Source organism: Macaca mulatta, chromosome 14, assembly GCF_049350105.2.
Source record: "Macaca mulatta isolate MMU2019108-1 chromosome 14, T2T-MMU8v2.0, whole genome shotgun sequence".
Taxonomy (NCBI): Eukaryota; Metazoa; Chordata; class Mammalia; order Primates; family Cercopithecidae; genus Macaca; species Macaca mulatta.
The window spans coordinates 75387334-75411438 of record NC_133419.1 but is presented as its reverse complement, the minus strand read 5'-3'; the positions used below and the strand labels follow the sequence as shown (position 1 = coordinate 75411438).

The window sequence follows — 24105 nt, the reverse complement described above, 5'->3', positions numbered from 1 at the left end:
GCTCTACTATCTGCTGTCAGGTCTGGAGGTGTCTCTGTCAGTTGATCTAGATCCTGCGCTTGACTTTAAAGAGGCTGCATCATGGTTAGCATGCAAAGGCCTTGACATCAAAATCACATACTTTTGTTTTAAACTTGATGCTGACCCAAGCCTAGGGATGACCCCGTGTGCCTTTATAAGCCAATTTAAACTCATTGCCACATTTTCTGAAATGACACCATATGTGATAATGCATAGGTTCACTGAGGAAGGTTTCAACCAGGCAGCTTTGTTGCCTGGAGTAGGTCGTGACATCATGAGGTTCCTGAGGGTTGGAAGACGCCTGACTGAGGAACATGGTGAGGAACTATTTCCTTTCCTCAAAGTATTTAGGCTACAAGGATGTGAGGAATTATCACCCACTAAGTCCCCAAACCTCTGCATGGCTGTAAATGCATGCAGATGGAAACTGGACACGTCATTCAGGGACTATCAATCAACCAAGGAATCTTTGTCAACACTGCCAGATCATGATATTGATAAAGCAGTCTCAAAGCCACACCTCAAAAAGGCACTTATAAGCAAAGAGGATGAAGATGGATTACAAACTACATACAACGTAACCAGAGAGGAGATCAAGGTAGCTGTAACACCCAAGCCAGGCAATGAGCAAGTGGGGATTCTATCAAGGCTTCTTGAGGCGACAGAGGGAAGAGAGTGCATGCAAACTAAGGAGAAAAAAAAAAAGTTAATTCCTCATGGCTTACATTTCAGTTCCAGGTAGTGACTAACAGGTTTAGGTACCAATTAATCAAGTTTTCTGTGAGGATGGGTACTTAAATTCTTTTGGTTGAAAGCTATATATATATATACACATATATATATACATATATAAAATTCAAGCTAGCTTAAGAAATAAACGCTGGTAGGTCACTGGTTCCCACAACAGTGAAGGACCCTACTGGCTATCATCAGGAACCTTGCCGCCTCTCAACCCTTATCAGTTTCTGCCTGGCTCCCTTCTTTCAGTTTTCTACTGACACAGGCATTCTCCACCAGCCAAAGATGTTTTTCTGTGATTCAGTGTTCCAAAAGTGCTGGGATTGCAGGTATGAACCACCATGCCCAGCCTGAAAGCTTTCCAATAGTGAAATTAAGAGAGCAGACTGACCTACTAACAGAGCTTATGCTGAAACATTTGGCCAAATTCAGTAGTGCCTTAAACATCTCAATGGAACAAACAAAGTCAAGTAAAAATTAGCAGTTAAGTTAAAGCTATCATTCCACTTGATTTGGCTAGTAATAAATATTTGTGGCCCCTTCAGCTACAAGTTGGGAACAATCTCAAGGTGTTTTGAAAAAAGGTTAAGTGACGCAGTGGCAAGCACCAGTATTGGTGTCAGTGGTGACTCTGTACCTCTGGCTCCTCCTCTTAAAAGCTAGTGTATGAGATTGTGCTCCATAACTAGGCATTGTAATCCCTGCTCTGCTTCCCTTAATAGGTAATTATGTTCAAATAACAATGTGTAAAAGTCCAAAGGATTATCATTAGTAAAGTTTCTGAGAGTAAAAGTTCTTATGAGAAACCAAGAAATTGCCTCAAACTAGATATTAGTATAATAATCATCTTACAGTTTAAGAAAAAAAAAAAAACAATAGTCACCAGAATTAAGTTCTTTATTCCTCTTTGTTGTTTCAAAGAATGATGGTAGTTTTCATAGTACAGAGTATTTCTGGCGCTCAGTATCACAAAGCCAAGACATAGTCAGAACACATCGAGCCTCAGCAACTCCCTTAGAAGCCTGGAAAAGTTGTAACTACAGAAAATTCAATTGGGGACAAAGGGAAAATACCAGTTAAGTGAGAACCCCAAATCAAGGCTTGGCTTGATTAGGCTGCCCACTCTTCTCGAATAGGCCATAAATTTTCCCCACTGCACCTTTTGGGCTGTGATCCTTGGGAAAGCCAGGGACAACCAAGCTTAAGCCAGAGAAAGGCCCATCCCAGGAAGTGTATAACTGACCTGGAAGCAGGCCAGAACAGAGAATACACATTGAGGGTGAGTGTTCAGCAGGTTTTGAATGCTACACAATCTACAAAGGGATGCAACATCCTTCTCCCTAAAGCGGAACTGCCCCTGGCCTTCTCAATTAGCTCCAGAGGCCAAGGATCGTTGACTCATTCATTCATTCAGTGTATCTTTACTGCTGGCTACTCTGTTTCAGGCCCTATGCTGGGTGCAGAGGACAAAGAGAGGAATCAGACATAGTCCTTACCTTCAGAGAATTCAGAATACGATAGAAAAAAAGCTTATACTTTTAGATAAGCCACTGTGATTCAAGGTAAAAAGGACACAGTGAGGAGTCAGTCAAGGAGTTCACAGCCTAGCAGAGGCCTAGAGGGCACAACATAGACAATAATACATGGCAGCCTATGGTAAGGACCAAAGGGAGGCCCAGACTGTGAATTCTGGCACCGCAGAGACGGATGCGTGGCCTACTGAAGAGGTGGATTATGGCCTACTCGAGAAGAGTGAGAAGCCTAATCGGCGAAAGTGAGATATCAATTTCTACTGCCCTGGGGAGGAGGCTGTGCAGCCTCAGGTTGACCTTTGTGGGTCCTTTGGGCTACCCAACAGGCAGAGTGAAAAACCTCTTACCCATGGCTGAAGCTACTTGACGTCCTGTGAATATCTGAGGGGAGACTGGTGACCAGGGGAAACAAGTCCAAATTAAGTACCCAGACAATGGCCTAAGGTGAATAGTGAGAACATGAACACAGCCAGTAGGCTGTGTCAGCAGGAGGCTGGCCTGGGTATATACCAGCAGCAGGAGGCCCCTACCCATGCTTCCTGCACTCTCAGTGTTGGGCCATGTGTACTGGAAGGATCCATTCTAAAAGTCCAAGGGATAGGAAGGGGGCTCCTGAGGGCAAAGGACCGAGGCCTATGTAGTCCTCTCTACATGCCTGTAGACAGGCTACCTGTCTGTTTTCCTCTTTTCTTCACAGCTGCTACCACCTGCCCTGTCTTTTCCACCCTGTCAATCTGAGTGGCTGAAATGGGTTCACTTAGGGTACCAGTATCATGGAATAGCTCCCAGGTTGGGTAATGGGCACAGAGTTGGAGTGTCTATAGCTGTCTTTGTTGGTCATCTGGAACTTGGACAAGTTAAGCCAGCTTAAAGTTGCAGTGTTGGGTTAGGACCTTCTCCACAAGCTAAGTGCCAGCCTGTGCAGGTCTCTCTTCCTTTCCACAGGTTTCAGGGAACAGCTCCAGCCTGTTGTCATTTCTTCTTCACAGCAGCTACCACCTACATCATCTCTCCAGCCTAGGCCTCGTGTCTGTGACACTTTTTCTTCCTAAGGTGCCAGGACTCTTCTGATCTGTTCTTTTTCTTCACAGCTGCCATCACCCACTCTGCTCCTCTCTCAAGTCCTTATTCTGAATTTCCCCCATTCCCAATTCCCTTTTCTTACTATTCCTGAGATAAGCACATAGGCCTCCCCCAATTAAAGAGTTTCGATGCTAGTCATTAAAGAGAAAAAACATGAGGTAGGGGGAAGAAGTAAGAGGAGGGCAATTTAGAGATGGACCTCTTATGAGTACTGGTATTAGACATCTCTGGGTCACAATGGCACAGGACCAAGGTCCCTGCCTTGACTCCCTTCTTGAGTAGTACTAAAGAAGCTGATATTCTCATTCTTTTCATCCTTTAGCCCTGGTTGTAGGACTTGGCCATCCTCCCTATTCCTATCCACTTGCAGTACAGTGCTCAGGAAAGCTTTGCTTAACAAGGAGTTTCTACCACTTAGGAGGGGGCTGCCCTTTTAATCCTCTCCCCTTCCCCAATTCCTCCCTGCACCAACCCTGCCCATCCCTAGACCACCACCACCCTCCACCGGTCAACTTGACAGAGGTTTTCCCTGACACTGGGCCTCATATAAGGAAGTAGAGTAAAGTGTGCATTATTTCACTCAACAGCTGGAAGGTCCTACATGTCAGGCTAAATGTAAACATCTTTACATTATAATAGGCAATAGGGAACCACAAATGATTTAGAGCCAAGGAATGGCAGTAGAAAGTACCTTGTATTAGGCACTCAAGAAATATTTAGATAAATGTATGCATGAGTGAATAAATAATTGTGTATTGGGAAGATTACCTTGGCAAAGGTAGGAGAGGCTAAGGGGATTTTTAAAAGCCACTCTAAGCCATGGCTTAAGCAATCTGTTAAAGTAGGTAAAGTTAATCTCGACTTTCATCCTGTAGGACTCTCTCTACCCAACTAGTGCAACAGTAACCCCTAGCCTCCTAGGCTATATTTCATGACTAAGACTTGTTCTCTGTGGTCATTATACAACACCAAATATATTTAGTTGATACCAGTTTAAGCATTAGCCTCCTAAAATAGGTACAAAAAAATAAACCTCTCATGATAGAATTTCTGTTGCAAGAACAGGCTATGGGGGAAACAATCTAAGATAGGAACAACCAACGTGGTATCATCTAAGAGACTCAGCATGGACTAAGTTCAGCATGAAAATCATTAGACAAAAAGGCATCCCTACTTCACAAGTAGTGATTTCCATGGGCCTATACAAACAGGCCTGATTCTGAGATTTGGGGGTCCAGAGATCTTCCTAATGGTGAAGATCTTCTCACAGGTAAAGGAGTAGCTGGGCCAGGACAATATCCTGAGAAAAAACAAAACAAACAAAAAACAAACCCAGAAGCCTGGACAAGCCTTGGACAGACGACTCCAGGCACATTGAAGATGCAACTAAGAAAATTACATCAGGAGCTACCATCACCCCAACATATAGCCCAACATCTACAAACTCTCCCACCAGCTACATTTATTTTCTTGAATTTTCTCCCTCTTCTAGCCCCATAAACTGGTGAACTCCTTGAGGGCAGAGACTGTGGGAAATTTTGTCCAGTGTTTTAAAGTCCTAATCCATGTCCTTTTCCCATCGGGAACATCCTAATAAACGAACTTAAGCCCATCCTTCATCAGGGTAATGCCACCAGAAGCAATACACACTATTATCCAGTACTACTGGCACTGAGATTCTCATTGTCCTCCCTAGAAAATGATGTTTCTGGATGAGGAAGAGAAGGTAAGCAGAACTACAAAGCTGTAGAAGGTAGGAGACTTCATGATTCTTCTGTTTTGCTTAATTCCTCTAGGATAGCGTGCCTACAGAGCTCTGACCATTATTAGAAGGGTGTGGATATTTTTGTTATTAAAAATGGAACAAATCATATAGATCTGGTCTTCCTTCCTGCCATGACACCTGCCTGTAACCTCACACTTGGATAAGGGGTAAGTCATGTGAAAAGATAAGTCCTCTGATTTCCATTTTGACATCAGAGTCTTCTATACAGCCAGGACTTACTGACCATGAAGGATGCAGGCACTATGCTTCTCCTAGGGATGAGAAGATAAGAAATCTTAGAACCAATACTCTCATTTTACAGATGGAAACCTGAGGTCCAGAGAGTTCAGGTGACACATCCAAGGTCCAAAAGCAAGCCAGTGGCAGAGCCAGAACCACATTCTGGTCTTTGAACTCCTAGTTCAGTGCTCTTTCTACTGCAGTAGCTAAGGCAAAATTTTCATTTTGCTCTTTGGAGGGGGAGAAGTGAAAAAAGGTAGGGAACAGAATATTAAGTTTTTTGATTCTCTGTAGACTTCAGTAGCTTCTGTTAACCTGGCTGTAATTGCCATTTGCATCTATGGAAATTGGGTCCTAAGCCAATTAATTGCTTTTGAATTGGCTCGGGTTCCTACCAGGGCTGGTGCAGTGCCCCTGCAGGTGGCTCAGGATCTCCCGGTCTGTAAACAGGCGGAAGGCAATCTGCTCACACTCTTGCTTGGTCCCACATTCAAATAAACACCCAAACAAGCCCTCCTCCTCCAGAGCAGCCAGATCAGAGTAGCCACAGGGCCCACAGTGCAAGATCCAGGGGCGGGACCAGCAGGCAGCCTCCAAGGGGGTCTGGTTGAGATAGATTCCTAGGTCAACCCTCCGTTTCCTACTGGTTGGGTGTGAGTACAAGAGCCATGATTCTGACGGTGTTCCAGCTTCCTCCTCCAGCCTCAGTGAACTGCCTGGAGAGCTCTGCTGAATGGTGGGTACATCTTTGCTATTAGAGTCCTGGCACCTATGCGGGATCTCCAGGGGCCGGAAACTTACCACACTCCCTTGGCAACCATGTGGGGGCTCACAGAGCTGTTGACTCAGGGCCAGCCTCTGAAAGCCTTCACCATGGTCAGTGCTGAGAGCCTCTGCCCGGCACCTGTTTGGTGTCCGGGCACTGCAATATAGCACAGGGTGGCCAGCCCTCCCAGTCACCTCTGCCACTTCGCATTCTACTGTAACCATAGGCCTAATGAGTCTCCCATGGTGCCATGTGACCCCTAGGTCATCACTATAGATCATCAGAGAATGAGGCCTGGTTTTACATGGTAGCTGGAAGCAAAAGAACCAGGAAGGGATGTAGTAGGTATATGCAGGGATGACGAGTCTCCCTGACTGCAGCTGGATGCCATGACCTGGGCCCACAGCAAATGTGGCCCAGTGCTTCAGCTCTGAGCCAATGACCTCCTCAGTCAAGTCCCTCACCTCACTCCATGAACATCCAGCATCCTGACTGCAGATGAAGCAAAGGCGGGCAGCATTCCTGCCTGATACAATCTGTTGACGCTCTGTGACATGGCCCCGCACACAGATGAAGAACAGGAACACATAACCACTCTTCCGTTCCCATACAGGACAGGGGTTCATGGTCCGATGCCCAGGTAGTGTGGCTTCCATCAGTGGCTTCAGGGGCCCCCACTAGACAAGGAGAAGGGAGAAAGTAGGAGTGAGATACTAATAGGAAAATGTGAAGCTCATTAAAAGTATTAGTATTTTTCATAAATAAGAAATGATATTGAAATCTATAAAATCATGAAGGCCTAACTACTCACTAAATTCTCAAATATTACAGGATAACTTACAAAGCTGGAAAGAGACAATGCTAAATGTTGTACAAGCTGTCTCCTCTGTCTGGAATGCTCTTCCTTATTTTATCTAGATTTCCAAATCATCCTCCATACCCAACTCAAAAGTCACCTCCTTTATAAAGCCTTCCATGAAACTCACTCTCCTCCCCTAATAAATCTATTGTATAACATTGTAACTTCTTGTGACTGTCTTCCTTTTCTAGACTACGAGCCTTTTGAGGGCTTATACTATTAGTTACTAATATTGATTCTCCAGCACCTGGTACATAATAGGAGCTAAATATTTTTACAACGAAAGAAAGAAAAAAAAGAAAAGGAAAGGAAAGAAAGAAAAGGAAGAGAAGAAAAGCAAGGCAGACAAATAGGGAAATTTTAGGCAAATAAAGGGAAATTTAAGACAAATTTTTTTCCTTCCTGTACTACACTGGGAAGGCAATTCATAACTTTTGTTGAAAGCTCAAGCATAGATTCAGAGACACCTAGTTCAAACCATGCTTTCATCACTTATTTTGTGACTATGGGCAAGTTGCTTAATCTTACTTTACCTCAATTTCTTCATCAGTTAAGTGGAAAGTTTAATAACATCCTCACAAAGGAGTTATTATAAGGATACAATGAGATAATGCCTAATCAGACATATTGCAAATAAAGAAAGATCTAATCTCCCTAACATTTTCAAAACAATAGTAGAAATTGGTAAGACAATTTCCAGGAACCCAACAGAAATGGGCAAAGAGCAAGATCAGACAACTTACAAAAAGAGAAAAAAAAGTTCAGCTTCACTTATAAGAGAGAAATGCAAATTAAGACTAAACTGACAATGGCCAGGCACAGTGGCTCATGCTGTAATCCCAGCACGTTAGGATAGCTTGAGCCCAGGAGTTCGAGACCAGTCTGGGCAACATGGCAAAATCCCATCTCTAAAAATAAAAATAAAACAAAATAACTAAATTGATATAACTTTTACATCTGTCAAATTAGCAAAATCATAAAGCTTGACAATACTGTGTTGGCAAATGTCAAGAAACTGGCACTTTCATATATGGATTGAAGTGCAAATAGTTCAACCTGTATGTAGGACATATATCAAAATTACAAACAACATTTATCCTTTCCCATCATGCCCAATTCTGGGAATGCATCCTAAGATATATCTGCTCATCAAATTAAGTATGTATAAGATTATTCAAATGCAGCATTACTTGAAGTAGCAAAATACTACAAACAACTCAAATATTCATCAATAGAGGATGGGTGAAATAAACATGCAATACATGGGGTAAAACTTTTTTCCATGTATAGTGATATGGAAAGATTTCCATAATTTTTTTTTTTTTTTTTTTGAGATGGAGTCTCTCTTTCTGTCAACCAGGCTGCAGTGCAGTGGTGCAATCTCAGCTCACTGCAATCTCTGCCTCCCAGGTTCAAGCGGTTCTCATGCCTCAACCTCCTGAGTATCTGGGATTACAGGCTTGCACCATCACGTCCAGCTAATTTTTCTATTTTTAGTAGAGACGGGGTTTTGACATGTTGGCCAGGCTGGTTTGAAACTCCTGACCTCAGGTGATCCACCTGCCTTGGCCTCCCAAAATGCTGGGATTACAGGTGTGAGCCACCGCGCCCGGCCTGATTTTCATAATATATTCTTAAACAAAGAAAGCAAAACACACAATAGTGTATGTAGTATGCTACTTTTTGCATCAGAAATGTGGAGGAAAGGGACTTCTGGTTACAGCAAACTAAATAATTGGACCAGTCCTTCCACTGAGAACTTGAAAAAAATAGATAAAACATTTAAACAAAAAAAAAATATATGAAAGCACCAGAGAGCAGAGAGCAAACATAAGAATGAAGAATTACACGCTAAGTTCATTCAGAGAGGTTGGCTGGTCCCTTTTCCCCTTAGGGCATCCTACTAATTCTCAAAGAAGTAACTGAAAGGCTGAGAAGCTGAGCAAGTCATTTGACAACCTTATCGAGTAGGAGGACAAAACTTGAAGGCCTGGTAAACTGTCATGTAATTTGAGATGGAACCTTAAAGGGCCAAATCCAAGGAATAAGGATGGAACTGAGGCAGAACAGCCCTTAAAACCATCACTTGAGAAAACTGGTTGACATTATCTACTGAGGTAGAACGTACACATACCACATGAACCAGTAATTCCACTCCTAGCTACATACCCAACAAAATGTATGCCTGCAGTACCAAAAACATGTATAAGAATATTCATAGCAGTATAGTCTATACTTATAATAACTAACCCAAGTATCCAACAACAGTAAAATGGATCACTTAATTGTGGTATGTTCATACGACAGAATACTACGTAACAATGAAAAACAAATTAGGGTTACACACAACAATTTGGATAAATCTCAAGAATACTGAACAAAAAAAGCCAGACCAAAAGACTACATAGATTAAAAAAAGCAAAACTAAACTCTAGGGCTATAAATCAACTTAATATAATTAACTTCTCCTTTGGGAAGAAGGGCGGGGCCATAAGAGAAACTTCTCAGATGCTGACAACATTCTATTTCTTGGAATATTAGTTCTATATATGATGAGTCCACAAGTGTTGGCTTTGTCATAACTCACTGAGCTGACACTTAGGTTTTGTGCATTTCACATTTATGTTTTATGTTTTCTGCATATGTTATCACTTCACATTTTTAAAAGTTTTTAAATGGGCAATTAAGAGTACATACTTGTTTTGCTTTGCTTCTGTATGAAGTAGCACCGAAAAGATAACAAGAAATAATAGTGATTGCCTATAAGAGATAGGGGAATGGAAATGAGAAATATATCTTTTTATACTATTTTTATTTTTCAGCTATATGAAATGTATTAACTACCTAAAACAAAAAATAAATTTAAAAAATTAATTTCTTTTTTTTTTTTTTGAGACGGAGTCTCGCTCTGTTGCCCAGGCTGGAGTGCAGTGGCCGGATCTCAGCTTACTGCAAGCTCCACCTCCCGAGTTTACGCCATTCTCCTGCCTCAGCCTCCCGAGTAGCTGGGACTACAGACACCCGCCACCTCGCCCAGCTAGTTTTTTGTATTTTTTTTAGTAGAGACGGGGTTTCACCGTGTTAGACAGGATGGTCTCGATCTCCTGACCTCGTGATCCGCCCGTCTCGGCCTCCCAAAGTGCTGGGATTACAGGCTTGAGCCACCGCGCCCGGCCTAAAAAATTAATTTATGTATAAATAGACAAAACAGATTAAGCAGGCTCAGATCATAGACTCTCAGAGCCATTTGCCTGAGGCCAGGAGTTTGAGATCAACTTGGGCAACATAGTGGGTCTTTATCTCTACAAAGCATTTTTATTTTTATTTTTATTTTTTACATTATCTGGGCCTGGTGGTAAGTACCTGAAGTCCTATCTACTTGGGAGGCTGAAGCAGGAGAATCAATTAAGCCCAGGAGTTTGAGGCAGCAGTGAGCTATGATCAATCACTACACTCCCCTCTAGGTGACAGAGCAAGACCCTGTTTCAAAAACAAAAAAGAAAACTAAGCCATAATGGACCATAAGGGTTATCTAGTGCTAACTCCCATTCCACAGAAGAGACCCCTTGCAGTCTTCTGGATAAAAAACCATTCCGTCCTTGAACTACGCTAGTTCAAAAGGGAATTCAAGATCTCTGGGACAGCCCATTCTATACCAGAGTACCCTAAGCACACTAAACATGCCAGAGGTAAGTGATCAAGTCAGCTTACTTATTAAGCAGTCTAGTTTTGGGGAAGTCAGAAGTTTAGTCATCCTTAGTGGTTGAGAGGAGAAAATAATTTGAGCCAGATATATCTAACATATAGTTGACATGAAGGTGGAAGAAAGAGTAAACAAAGCATGAAAGCCTTGGAATCTAAGATGATCTCAACTAGCTGGAGCAATGGGACATATAAATCAAGCTGAGGCTTGACAGAGGTAAAACACGTTGTGGCTTAAAAATGTGCATGGGGAAAACTGATTAAAGAACAAATGTAGGCCAGGTGCTGTGGCTTATGCCTATAATCCCAATACTTTGGGAGGCCGAGGTGGGTGGATCACTTGAGGTCAAGAGTTCGAGACCAGCCTGGTCAACATGGTGAAACCCTGTCTCTACTAAAAATACACACAAAAAAATGAGCCAGGCATGGTGGCACACGCTTGTAGTCCCAGCTACTTGGGAGGCTGTGGCAGGAGAATCGCTTTAACCCAGGAGGCAGAGGTTGCAGTGAGCCGAGATCGCGCCACTGCACTCTAGCCTGAGTGACGGAGTAAGACTCCATCTCAAAAAAAGAAAGAAAGAAAATGTAAAACAAGAACAAATGTAATCAACAAGCATATGAAAACATGTTCAGCATCACTAATTAATGCAACTAAATGCAACTAAAAACCACAATGAGGTATCCCGTATCCCCCTCACAACTATTTGGACAGCTACCACACACACACACCAGAAAATAACAAATGTTGGTGAGGATGTGGAAAACTAGAACCATTGTGTACTGTTGGTAGGAATATAAAATGGTATAGCCACTATGGAAAATAGCATGACAGTTTCTCATTACATATAAAATTACCAAATGATCCAGCAATTCAACTTCTGTGTTTACGTCCAAAAGATTTAAAAGCAAAGTCTCAAAGAGATATTTTCACACCCTTATTCATAGCAATGTTATTCACAATACCCAACAGGGAAAAGCAACCAAAGCATCCATCAAGAGATGAAGGGAGCCTGGGCAACATACAGAAATCCCGATTTCTACAAAAATAAGATAAAATAAATTAGCTGGGTATGGTGGCATACCCTTGAAGTCCCAGCTACTCAGAAGGCTGAGGATTGCTTGAGCCCAGGAGTTCGAGGTTGCAGAGCCATGAGCACGCCACTGCACTCCAGCCTGGGCAACAAAGTGAGACCCTGCCTCAAAAAAAAAAAAAAAAAAGAATAAACAAAATGTGGTATATACATACAATGATATATTATTCAGCCTTAAATAGGAAGGAAATTCTGATACATGCTACAACATGGATGAAACTTGAGGACATTACATAAGTGAAATAAGCCATCACAAAAAGACAAACACTATACAATTCGACTTATATGAGATATCCAGAGTAGTCAAAATTATAGAAACAGAAAGTAGATTAGTGGTTGCCAGGGACTGAGGAGGGAGAAATGGGGAGCTGTTTAATGGGTGTAGACTTTCAGTTTTGAAAAATCAAAATTTCTGAAGATTGGCTGCACAATTTGAATATACCTGGCACTAATGAATTATACATTTAAAAATGGTTAGGATGGTAAAATTTATGTTAGATATATTTTACTACAATTAATTTTTTTTTTTTTTAAAAAGAGAACAACAAATGTGAAAAAGACTTGGAGGTTTTGGCTGACCATCTACTCTACATAGTCTACATAGTCTACATAGTCTACACAATCTACATAGTCAATTGTGCTATGTAGCTACCAAGAAAGTGCTATTTTACCTTCAATTGCATTAAAGGGAATACAAGATAGGATAGCTCACCTCATTGCTGAGATGGTTGGTCTACCCTTGGAGTCCCAAGTTCAGTTCCGAGTATTCTACTTTAAAAAAGGACACTGCCATCTCAGACCGGATCCCAAGGACAGTAATCACACTTTTCAAGGGACCAGAAACCAAATCAGGACTGTGCCCTAAGAAGTTACAGAAAGAACTGAAGTTGTTTAGCCCAGAAAACATAATACTCAGAGGGCATGAATGCAGCTTTCAGGTACTTCAGAGAGTAGTTCTCTGAAAAAGAGATTGTATCTACATTTTGTATAGATTGACTGCCCCAGAAGGCAGAATAAACCAATGGGTAGTTATAGAGAAGTAGAGATCATCTCATTCACAGACAAAAAACAGCTGCCACAGCAATCAGGTGCTCATTTGAAGAGTTGTGCAAGGAGACCCTTAATGGAAAATGACAAATGTTTAGTTCTTACTATGTGGTATCTATTATTAACTATATGTTGCAGATGATGAAACAGAGAAGAGTCAAGTATCCAAGGTCACAAAGCCAATAAATGATAGGTCTTGACTGACTCCAAAGCCATGCTCTTAACCACTAAGATTTTAGTAACTACCAATAGAATACAGATTTCTATATTGGGAAAGAAGTTGGGCTTATGATTCTTCTAACTTCAAGATTCTACAATTAAATAAATCAGAGAATGAAATAAAGAGAGAATGAATTAAAGGGGACATGTTTGTGAATGTGTATGACTACTGAGTAGTGAAGTTATACAACAGTTGTGGTCTGATAAAAAATGCTTGCTTGGCTCAGTGGCACCTGCCTGTAGTTGCGGCTACTCAGGAGGCTTAGGCGAGAAGATTGCTTGAGGCCAGGAGTTTGAGGCTGTAGTATGCAACAATCACACCTGTGAATAGCCACTGCACTCCCGCCTGGGCAACACAGAGAGGGCTTGTCTCTAGACAGACAGACAGACAGACAAACAGATAGCTAAAACTTAAAAGGCTGGGCACAGTGGTGTACACCTGTAGTCCTAGCTACTCAGGAGGCTGAGACAGGAAAATTGTTTGAGCCAGGAGTTCAAGACCAGCCTAGGCAATATAGAAGTTGTATCTAAAAAAATAGTATTTTAAAAAATGCTTAACAGCCTACTGTCTTGATCAAAAACAGTGCAACATGACCGATGACCACAGGCAATGCTTGTCCTAGAAGAAAGGAAAGAGCTAGAATCCCAAGTTCTACTGGGCTGTAGGGCTGGGCCTCTGTGGAGGCTAGTTATACATGCAGAAGTCTGGTCCTGGGAGGCCATGAGAAAAACTCATGACATGATAAGGTGAAAGAGCAGGAACCAAAAATCCCACAAAATAAAAAAACTTCACCAAGAGAAATGTGAGCCAATGTCATCAAAAGCAAAGATAGGGATTGATAGCAAGGCCCATGTTCAAGCAGAATAGCATTTGCACTGTGCACTTTAACAGCAGAAGGTTATCTGCTATGGATATGAAGATTTAATGGTCAGATTTGAGGCATCTGTAGGTAAAAAAGCAGGGTAGGTTAGGAGTATTAAAGTGCCTACTATATAGATATAGAGAGATGACACAGCTATATATATTTTACAAAAGACTCTCAAAACCATTATCTCATTTGTCTCACTTAAGCTAGCCCTGGGAGAGAGGAAAGCAACAATAAGAAATACAGGTATATGTGATTTATTGCACTTTGCCCTACTGCATTTCTCAGATATTGTCTTTATAAACTGAAGGTTTGTGGCAACCCTGAAGTGAGCATGTGCTCACTTCATGTCTTTGTCATGTTTCAGTTAATTCTCACAATATCTCAAACATTGTCATTATTATTATATCTGTTACAGTGATCTTTCATCAGTGATCTTTAATGTTATTACTGTAATTGTTTTGGAGTATGACAACTGTGCCCATATTACATGGTGAACTTGATAAATGCTATATGTGTCCTGACTGCTCCACCAACCGTTCCCTCATCTCTCTCCCTCTCCTTCAGCCTATTCCCTGAAACACAACAATATTGAAATTAGGCCAATTAGTAACCCTACAATGGCCTCTAAGTGTTCAAGTGAAAGGAAGAGTCCCCCATCTTTCACTTTAAATCAAAGCTAGAAATGATTAAACTTAGGAGGAAGGCATGTTGAAAGCCAAGACAGGCCAAAAGCTAGGCCTCTTGTGCCAAACAGCCAAGTTGTAAATGCAAAGAAAAAATTCTTTTTTTTTTTTTTTTTTTGAAACAGAGTCTCCCTCTGTTGCCCAGGCTGGATTGCAGTGGCTCGATCTCTGCTCACCACAACCTCCGCCTCCTGGGTTCAAGCTATTCTCCTGCCTCAGCCTCCTGACTAGCTGGGATTATAGGCATGCACCACCACGCCTGGCTAATTTTTTTTTTTTGTATTTTCAGTAAAGACAGAGTTTCAGCATGTTGGTCAAGCTGGTCTCAAACTCCTGACCTAGTGATCTGCCTACCTTGGCCTCCCAAAGTGCTGGGATTACAGGCATGAGATATCGCACCAGGCTGAAAAGTTCTTGAAGGAAATTAAAAGTGCTACTCCAGTGAATACAGGAATGATAAGAAAGCAAAACAGCCATATTGCTGATAGGGAGAAAGTTTTAGAGGTCTGGATAAAAGATCAGACCAGCCACAGCACTCCCTTAAGACAAAGCCTAATCCAGGGCAGAGCCCTAACTCTCTTCAATTCTACAAAGGCTGAGAGAGGTATGGAAGCTGCACAAGAAAAGCTGGAAAGTAGCAGAGGATGGTTCATGAGGTTTAAGGCAAGAAGCTGTCTCCATAACATAAAAGGGCAAGGTGAAGCAGCAAGTGCTGATGGGAGAAGCTACAGAAAGTTATCCAGAAGATCTAGCTAAGGTAACTGACAAAGGTGGCTACACCAAACAACAGATTTCCCTGTAGATAAAACAGCCTTCTACTGAAAGATGCCATCTAGGACTTTCATGGCTAGAGAGAAGTCAATGTCTGGCTTCAAACCTTCAAAAGACAGGCTGGTCACTTTAAATTGAGGTCAATGCTCATTTGTCACTCAGAAAATCCTAGGGCTCTTAAGAGTTATCCTAAATCTACTCTGCCAGTGCTCTACAATAAAAAAAAGCCTGGATGAAGCACTTCTGTTTACAGGCCCCTGTTAAGACCTATTCCTCAGGTAAAAAGATTCCTTTCAAAATATTACTGGTCATTGACAATGTACCTTGTCATCCAAGAGCTCTGATGGAGATGTATGAGATTAATGTTGTTTTCACAGCCACTAATACAACATCCATTCTGTAGCCCACAGATCAAGGAGTCATTTCAACTTCCAAGTTTCATTATTTAAGAAATACATTTCACAAGACTATAGTTGCCATAGATAGTGATTGTTCTAATGAATCTGGTCAAAGTAAACTGAAAACCTTCTGGAAAAATTTCACTAGTCTAGATGCCATTCAGAACATTCATGATTCATGGGAGGTCATAATATCAACATTAAGAGACATTGAGAAGTTGATTCCCACAACTCATGGATGACTTTGAGGGGTTCAAGACTTCAGTAGAGGAAGTAACTGCAGATATGGTGGAAATAGCAAGAGAATTAGAAGTGGAGCCTGAAGATGTGACTAAATTGCTGCAATCTCATGATAAAACTTGAACAAATGACTTGCTTCTTACAGATGAGCAAAGAAAGTAGTTTTTTGAGATAGGATCTACTTCTGGTGAAGATGCTGTAAACACTGTCAAAATGACAACAAAGGATTTAAAATATTACATCAACTTAGTTGATAAAGCAGCAGCAGGGTTTGAGAGGATTCATTTATGAGTTCTACTATGGGAAAAATGCTATCAAATTCTGTAGCATTGCATGCTACAGAAAAATCTTTTGTGAAAGGAAGAGTCAACTGTTTCAGCAAACTTCATTGTTGTCTTATTTCTTGTTGGGGGTAGACAGGGTATTGCTGTCCCCCAGTGGCACAATCGCAGCTTACTGGAGCCCTGAACTGGGCTCAAGCAATCCTCCCCCTCAGCCTCCCAAGTAGCTGTGGACTACAGGTGTGTGCCACTACACCCACCTAATGTTTTTTATTTTTATTAGAGACAAGGTCTTGCTATGTTGCCCAGGCCAGTCTTAAACTCCTGAGCTCAAGCAATCCTCCCACTTTGGCCTCCCAAAGTTCTGGGATTATAGGTATGAGCCACTGTGCCCAGACCATTGTCTTATTTTAAGAAATTATCTATATAAGTAAGAAATGCTTCAATAATAATGATGATGATAATAATAATAATAATAATAATAATAATAATAATAATACACTGAGTCTTCAGCAACCACCACCCTGATAAGTCAGCAGCCACCAACATCAGGGCAAGACCTACTCCAGCAAAAAGACTGACTAGCCAAAGGTTCAAATAATCATTAGCACTTTTCAGTAATATTTTAAGGTGTGTACTTTTTTTAGACATAATGCTACTACACACTTAATAGATTACAGTATAGTGTAAACATAACTTTTATATGCACCGGGAAACCAAAAAATTTATGTGTCTTGTTTTACTGTGACAGTCACTTTATTGTGGTGGTCTGGAACCAAATCCACAATATCTCTGACGTATGCCCATCTGGGGTCTGAAATAACCCCGTAGCTTCCAGGCCAAAGAATAGCAACCTCTCTTTCCTCACTAAAAATACAGTCAAAATGTTCTACTGAAGAGGAAGGGCTCCAACTCCAGTTCTCCCACTTATTAGATGTGTGACCAAAGCAAATGAGCTTAATTCTCAGGCCTGGTTACCTCCTGCAAAGTGGAGATAATAAAATGTACCTCACATACAGCATTAGCATTAGTAGTAGAAGTGTGGTTATTACTGGTATCCCCCCGTCATCTGCTAAATGTGGTCCTGAGCAAATTACTTACCTCTGGAGCACCAGGATCCACCATCAGCAAAATTGGACTACCAATGCTTACTTCCTTGGGTGATTTATGAGGATTAAATGGAATATAAATGAAAGGCACATCATACGTTAGCTGAATCTAAATAACTGTGGCGGTCTCTGGAGTCAGCAACTGAGTTTGAAGCCAGCTTCTACTGCTTTATTATAGCTGTATAACCTTGAGCAAATGGCAACCTCTCTGACTCTCAGTTTCCTTGTCTGTAAAATATGACTGAAAACAGTACCTACGAAACACAGTGGCTGAGGACCCAATGTGCCCCTGGAACACAATAAGCACTCAGTGAGAGCCATTGTTTTTGCTGTTTTTTCTGCCTCTGCTCCCCACATGGCTTTCCTGTACTGATGAGAAAAGGCACAGATCCTGAAGAGCTCTGAGCTTTGTGAAGAGAAACTGAGGCCCAGACTCAGATCTGGGATGAAGAGTCACCTGTACCAAGTGCCCAATCCTCAACCCTCGCCTCAGCACCAGGTGGAGAGCATCCTCATCCCTGCTCGTGGAACGCTTCTCTGCAAAGGCCAGGAAGGTGTGGGTGGGGGGTATGTAGAGCAGGGCTGGGATCCGGTAGGTAATCCCTCTGTCATCTTCCTGTCGGAACAGAGGGCTGTTGAAGGAGCATGTTGTCACTTCTTCCATGACCTCTGCAAGGATAGAAGGCAGCTCAATGTGTGTCCATACCCAAATGCTGGCCTGCATATAAATTCTGCTTCATCATTTCACTTCTGGAGAGCAAAGGGGAGGCACAGATACATATTCAAATGTTTATTTATACAAGAGTAACATGCTCTCAATAGTACAAAGCAAGCAATATACATTCTTATTTAACAAATGAGAATTTCATTAACTCCAGACCCTGTGGGAATTCTGTGTGGCCTGTGTCAAGTATGTATCTTGGAGCAGAGCGGTTTTGCATTTCTTTTTGCCAAGCATCCAGGGGTATTACCAGCCTGAGGTGGTTTTTAATGTCAATTCTTGACTTGGAGTTTCTAGGCCATTTGGGTATCTATACGAGTGAATGGCTGTGGTTAAGAATTTTCTGGGAAAACTTTTTTTCTGTACAAAAGCCTAGGATAAAAGGCAATCTTCTTTGTCTTCCCTCTGTGTCAGTAGGGAGAATTTTTTTTTTCCTAGTAGATCTGGTATGATATATGTCCCCTCCAAAACTCATGTTGAAACTTAATCCCCGATATGGCAGTGTTGAGAGGTGGGGCCTCTAAGAGGTGACTGGGTTATAAGGGCTCTGTCCTCATGAATGAATGAATGGATGAATGCGTTATCAAGGGAGTTGCATTAGGGGCTTTATAAGAGGAAAACCAGAGATCTGAGCTAGCATAGTCAGCTCCCTTGCCATGTGATGCCCTGTGCTGCCTTCAGACTCTGCAGAGTCCCCACTAGCAAGAAAGCCCTCACCAGATGTGGCCTCTGGACCTTGGATTTCTCAGACTCCATAACTGTAAGAAATTTTTCTTTATAAGTTATCTAGTTTCAGGTATTCTGTTATAAGCAACGGAAAATGAATTAAGATACTAGTCCACCCTATCAGAAGGTATACACCCTACACAGGGTGCAGATTTTCAAGGGACCTAGTTTCATGTGAGGATTTCACATGCCATCCTCTGTCAAAAACTAGAGTCTAACCAGGCTGGGCATGGTGGCTCACGCCTGTAATCCCAGTACTCTGGGAGGCCGAGGTGGGCAGATCACGAGGTCAGGAGATGGAGACCATCCTGGCTAACATGGTGAAACCCTGTCTCTACTGAAAATACAAAAAAATTAGCTGGGCATAGTGGCGGGTGCCTGTAGTCCCAGCTACTCAGGAGGCTGAGGCAGGAGAATGGTGTGAATCCAGGAGGCAGAGCTTGCAGTGAGCCGAGATTGTATCACTGCACTCCAGCCTGGGCGACAAAGCAAGATTCCGTCTCAAAAACAAAACAAAACAACAACAAAAACCCACTAGAGTCTAACCCATGCGGACCTATAGCTTCATTTGGTATAAAAACAGGCCTATTAAAGTCCAAGTTTCTAGGTGAGACATCCAGTACAGCTGAGGGCAGATTAAGGAGCTAATCACTCTGGTTTTCAGTTCACGCTTGGTTTCTTAGTCCCTGGAGATTTCTCTTACTTTCTCACAAATTCAGCTATAAAGGGCTTTGTTATTTTTTTTTTCTTTTGAGATGGAGTTTTGCTCTTGTTGCCCAAGCTTGAGTGCAATGGCGTGAGCTCGGCTCACTGCAACCTCCACCTCCTGGGTTCAAACAATTCTCCTGCCTCAGCCTCCCGAGTAGCTGGGACTGCGAGCGCCTGCCACCACACCCAGCTAATTTTTTGTATTTTTAGCAGAGATGGGTTTCACCACGTTGGCCAGGCTGGTCTCAAATTCCTGACCTCAGGTGGTCCACCCACCTCGGCCTCCCAAAGCGCTGGTACTACAGGTGTGAGCCACCATGCCCGGCTGCCTTTGTTATATTTTACCCCCCATTTTACAGTTTGGCTACCCTGCCATAATGCTCACAATGGAGTCTCCAAGTATTCTTCTTAAAGAAAACCAGGTGTTCCACTTCTCAGAGGCTCAAAAGGGGAATCAAGCCAGACAGACAAAAGGCAGCCTTAGAATTACTTTTTCCTCAAACCAACTGTCATCCAAACCCAACTTTACAAATCATTTGTAAATATTATCAGGCTGTAAGAACGATTTATTCAATAAATATTTCTAGGTGTCTCCTCCATGTCAGGCTCTAAAATAGGTGCTGAGAAGATAGAGAAGGATCAGAGGTTCCTGCTCTCAAGAAACCCAATCAAGTGAGGGAAACAGACATATACATGGACAATTATAACACGATGTAATAAGTGCTACTTTAGAGGTAAACACAATAGCAAGTAGAAAAACATAAAAGTGGCATCTGTCCAGATCAAGGCACCAGAGAAGGATTTTTGGAGAGAATTATTGAGCCAAAAGAGCTCCTGCCTCATATAGTCACAGGCTCTGCCTGGAACACTCGTTTCAGATAGTCACATAACACTCTCTCAACTTCTTCAGCTCTGCTCAAACATCATCCAATCAGTAGGGTTTCTCTGTCAACTCCTTTGCCCCAGCCTATCTTCTTTCCTTGTTCTATTCTCCACACCACTTATCACACTTTGATGTCTCCTACGTTACATTTGTTTAATACATACCACAAAATGGAAGCTCCAGAAAGGGCAAGGGTATGTCTGTTTTCTTATTGCTCCACCTTGACACCTAGAACTATGCCTAGTACATAATAGGCACTCAACAAATTTTTGTTGAATGACTGAATGAGTGAGCCAGATCTTAAAGAATGAATAGTGGGTTAGCCAACTGAGGGTGAAAAGAAGAAGGGTAGAGGACGAGGATGTGAAAAGCGTATAGGTGACAGAAAACAACCTATAGGTTAGCCAACTGAGGGTGAAAAGGAGAAGGGCAGAGGACGAGGATGTGAAAAGCCTATAGGTGACAGAAAACACAGAGAGTTGTAGGGCCTCTCAGTAGTTTAGTATGACTACAGTAAGGTGGAGTGCAAGGGATGGGGCAGAGGTGGGACTGAAGGGGTCAGTACAGTCCAGATCCTGGGAGGCTTAGATACTTTATTAAGGTGTTTATTCCACAGATGGGAGACCACTCAAGAGTTCTTGACAGAGGAATGGCATGATGATTTTAGACCAATCTTCCAGGAAGCTTTCAGGACAATGAACTATAGGGCAAAGTTGCACTGCTTTTGGTTACAGCCTCCTAGTGTCAATCAAGACAAACTTTTATCAATAGCATATGAATACTTAGTCACTTGTTCCTAACTTAAAGAAGGGAAAAGAACTATGGCTCAGTATCATGAGGGGAACTGCGGGAGTGGCCTTGCTGAGTCCAGAAGAAAAGCCTCCCTTCATTTCAATCTCAGGCTCTCAACAGCAGAATCAAAAGATAAGCAAGGGGAGACCATCTTCTCACCCAATACTAGAGCACACTTCTCTCCCCTCAATTCAGGCTCTCCTCCCTGGGAGGGTCAGGCTTTGTTCTAAGCAAATAATCTGTCTCTGAGCCAGGCTGGGGTAATGGTTAAGAACATAGGATTTGGACCAGGCCAGGACTATGTGACCTTGGGCATGTTACTCAACTTCTCTATGCTTCAGGATCCTCCCCTATACAATTCAGTAGAGTAGGTGATAGAAATAAAATGCTTAACTACAGTGGCTATTACAAGGCCTGTGACATAGTATGAGTGCAATATACGACAGTTATTTTTAAACTACGAACTAATGTATATTCTAGTTTTATTCCTTGAATCCTGTGGATAACAATGACAATAATAACAATTACAACTCCCTTTCTTAAAAACATTTAAATCCCTCTTTATTGCTGAAAGAGAACATACTTTAAACTCTTACCACTTTAATTAGAAGTTAAACCAACACTACTATCATCAGACAACATGTGACTATTAGTTAAATTTAAACAGGAATTCTCCAGGTGATAAGAAGAATGGAGCACAGGATAGGCATGGAGTAGGATAGGGCTCAGAACAGGAAAGGAAGAGGCTGGGTGCGGTGGCTCATGCCTGTAATCCCAGCACTTTGGGAGGCTGAGGTGGGCAGATCACTTGAGGTCAGGAGTTCGAGACCACCCTGGCCAATATGGTAACACCTTGTCTCTACTAAAAATACAAAAAAAAATTGGCTGGGCATGGTGGCATCCACCTGTAATCCCAGCTATTCAGGAGGCTGAGGCGGGAGAATCACTTGAAACCAGGAGGTGGAGGTTGCAGTGAGCTGAGATTGCACCACTGTACTCCAGCTTGGGTGACACAGCAAGACTCTGTCTCAAAAAAAAAAAAAAAAAAAAAAAAAAAAAAGGAAAGGGAGAGGAAATAGGAAATCAGCAAAGGAGAAGCACAACTTGTCAGATGGGCTGGATTCATGTCTCAGCTCCATTTCTTGCTGCATGACGTTTTGATGGTTACTCAACCTCTAGATCTTGGATTTCTTGCTTGTACACTATGGATAATAATACCTACCTAAGCAGATCAATATGAAGAACCACTCAAAAGTGCTTTATAAATTTTAGAGTCCTGTTTCAATAGGTGTGTTTAATTATAAATTTTGATGTCTTCACAGTTGCACTTATGCTTTATTATCACTATAACAATTACAGCCATTAATTTTTGTAATTATACTGATCGTGTTGATGACAGAAGTAACATAGATGGTGATTCTGGCATTGCCACCCAAACTATTTCACACAAATCAGGTGCTGGAAACTGGGGAGAGAAAAGAATCAGATATGGTCCTGCTCTGGGGTTCATTTAGGCAGAGAATTCAAATGATTAATTGCTGCTCGATATAATCACTTTCCCATCAAGTCCTCCCCGCTTTCTTACTGGGAGAGAGTATAGCCTAGCATGGACTCTGAAGTCTGACTTATCTTTGACACTTACTAACAAGTCACTTTACTTCTGAGCTTCAGTTTCCTCACTTATAAAATGGAGATAATACCGCCTACTTCTCAGGCTATAATAATGTAATTCCACAGCCTCCAACTAACCCAGTGAGCCTCCAGTGAATCCCAGAAGGAGGCCTCCCTATCTCATCTATTCACTCCTAACAAGTAATATTTAAGGAGCACCTATCACGTGCCAGACCTTTGAAGATCTGTAGTCTAAACCACCTCATGGTATAGATGGGAAAACTCAGGCACAGGATGGGGGCAAAGCTTACTGAATGCCACTCCACAGTAAAATCTGGACCAAGACCCAGGTCTCCTAAGTTGAAACTGAAGCTCAGGGATCTTTCTGCCGACCAGAGACCTCTGGTAAGAAGGGCTTTTCCAGTCTCAGTCCCCTTTCATCTCTGCAGTGATAATTCTGAGGTTTAAGTCAGGCTTCAGTGAGAACAAATAAAAATAGGACTAGCCAAGAATACTCCGGCCAGGTCAGATCCTAGCGGACAGGGTGGCTCTGTCTCAATGATCCAAGGCTGGATTTCCCAAGCGCAGATGGTCTTGCTCAACCTGTCCCCACAGTTGAGTCCTCCTCGGGAGCTCTCCTGTCTCCCAACCCCGCTCACCTGCACTGGACCCCGGCTCCTCCGTCTCTGTCGGGGCAGAGCTGGACGCCGGGGGTTCTTCCATGGGGCGCGGGGGCAAGTCCCCAGGTCTAATTCGCCGAAGCCTGGGAGAGGCACCGGCCCCAAGGCTGCGGAGACGGAGACAGAGGAGGATAGAGAGGGAGAAACAGAGGGAGGACACGGAGACAAACCCCGAGAAGCAAAGAGCAGGTCGACTGCCGGAAAGAGGTAATGGCAACGAAAGAGGCGGACGCAGGCTGTAGTCAGTGGCGGTTGGGGCCAACCGTTGGCCTCCTCCGCGAGCCCGCCCCGTCCCGCCCCCTCGGCGCTGCCCCTCCCTCCAGCCCACAGCCCGGTCCCCATCACCGCACGGGACCAGCACCACCTCTACCCTCGCCAGCTCAGCTTAAGCCCTGGGCCCACCTCAGTTCCCAACGGTCGCTTCCTCTCTTCAGTCCCACAGCCCCGAGCTCTTACATTGGTCTGCAGCTCGGTATCACCGCCTAAAACTTCCCCGGACAGCCTGACAGTTGAGCAAAGGTTCCGGGCCTCAGAGGGTACCCTACAAAAAGGACCAGAGGTCCAGAGCAT

General features: G+C 42.7%; 1 protein-coding gene and 1 long non-coding RNA gene across 2 annotated transcripts in view; one reads left to right on the top strand and one right to left on the bottom strand.

The window, feature by feature from the left end:
* The window catches only part of LOC144334379 (uncharacterized), a 23108-nt gene extending 16284 nt beyond the window's left edge, over nucleotides 1–6824 (top strand). Inside the window, exon 6 of the long non-coding RNA XR_013404166.1 lies at nucleotides 5171–6824. This is a non-coding gene — a long non-coding RNA (uncharacterized LOC144334379). The remainder of the gene's footprint in view (nucleotides 1–5170) is intronic.
* NEU3 (neuraminidase 3) lies at nucleotides 5361–24105 on the bottom strand. Its single transcript, XM_002808082.4, is given in 6 exon segments — nucleotides 5361–6822; nucleotides 17872–18083; nucleotides 23515–23687; nucleotides 23689–23758; nucleotides 23761–23823; nucleotides 23826–24105. Coding segments are annotated over 6 exon segments (1878 nt in total). The 3' UTR covers nucleotides 5361–5742.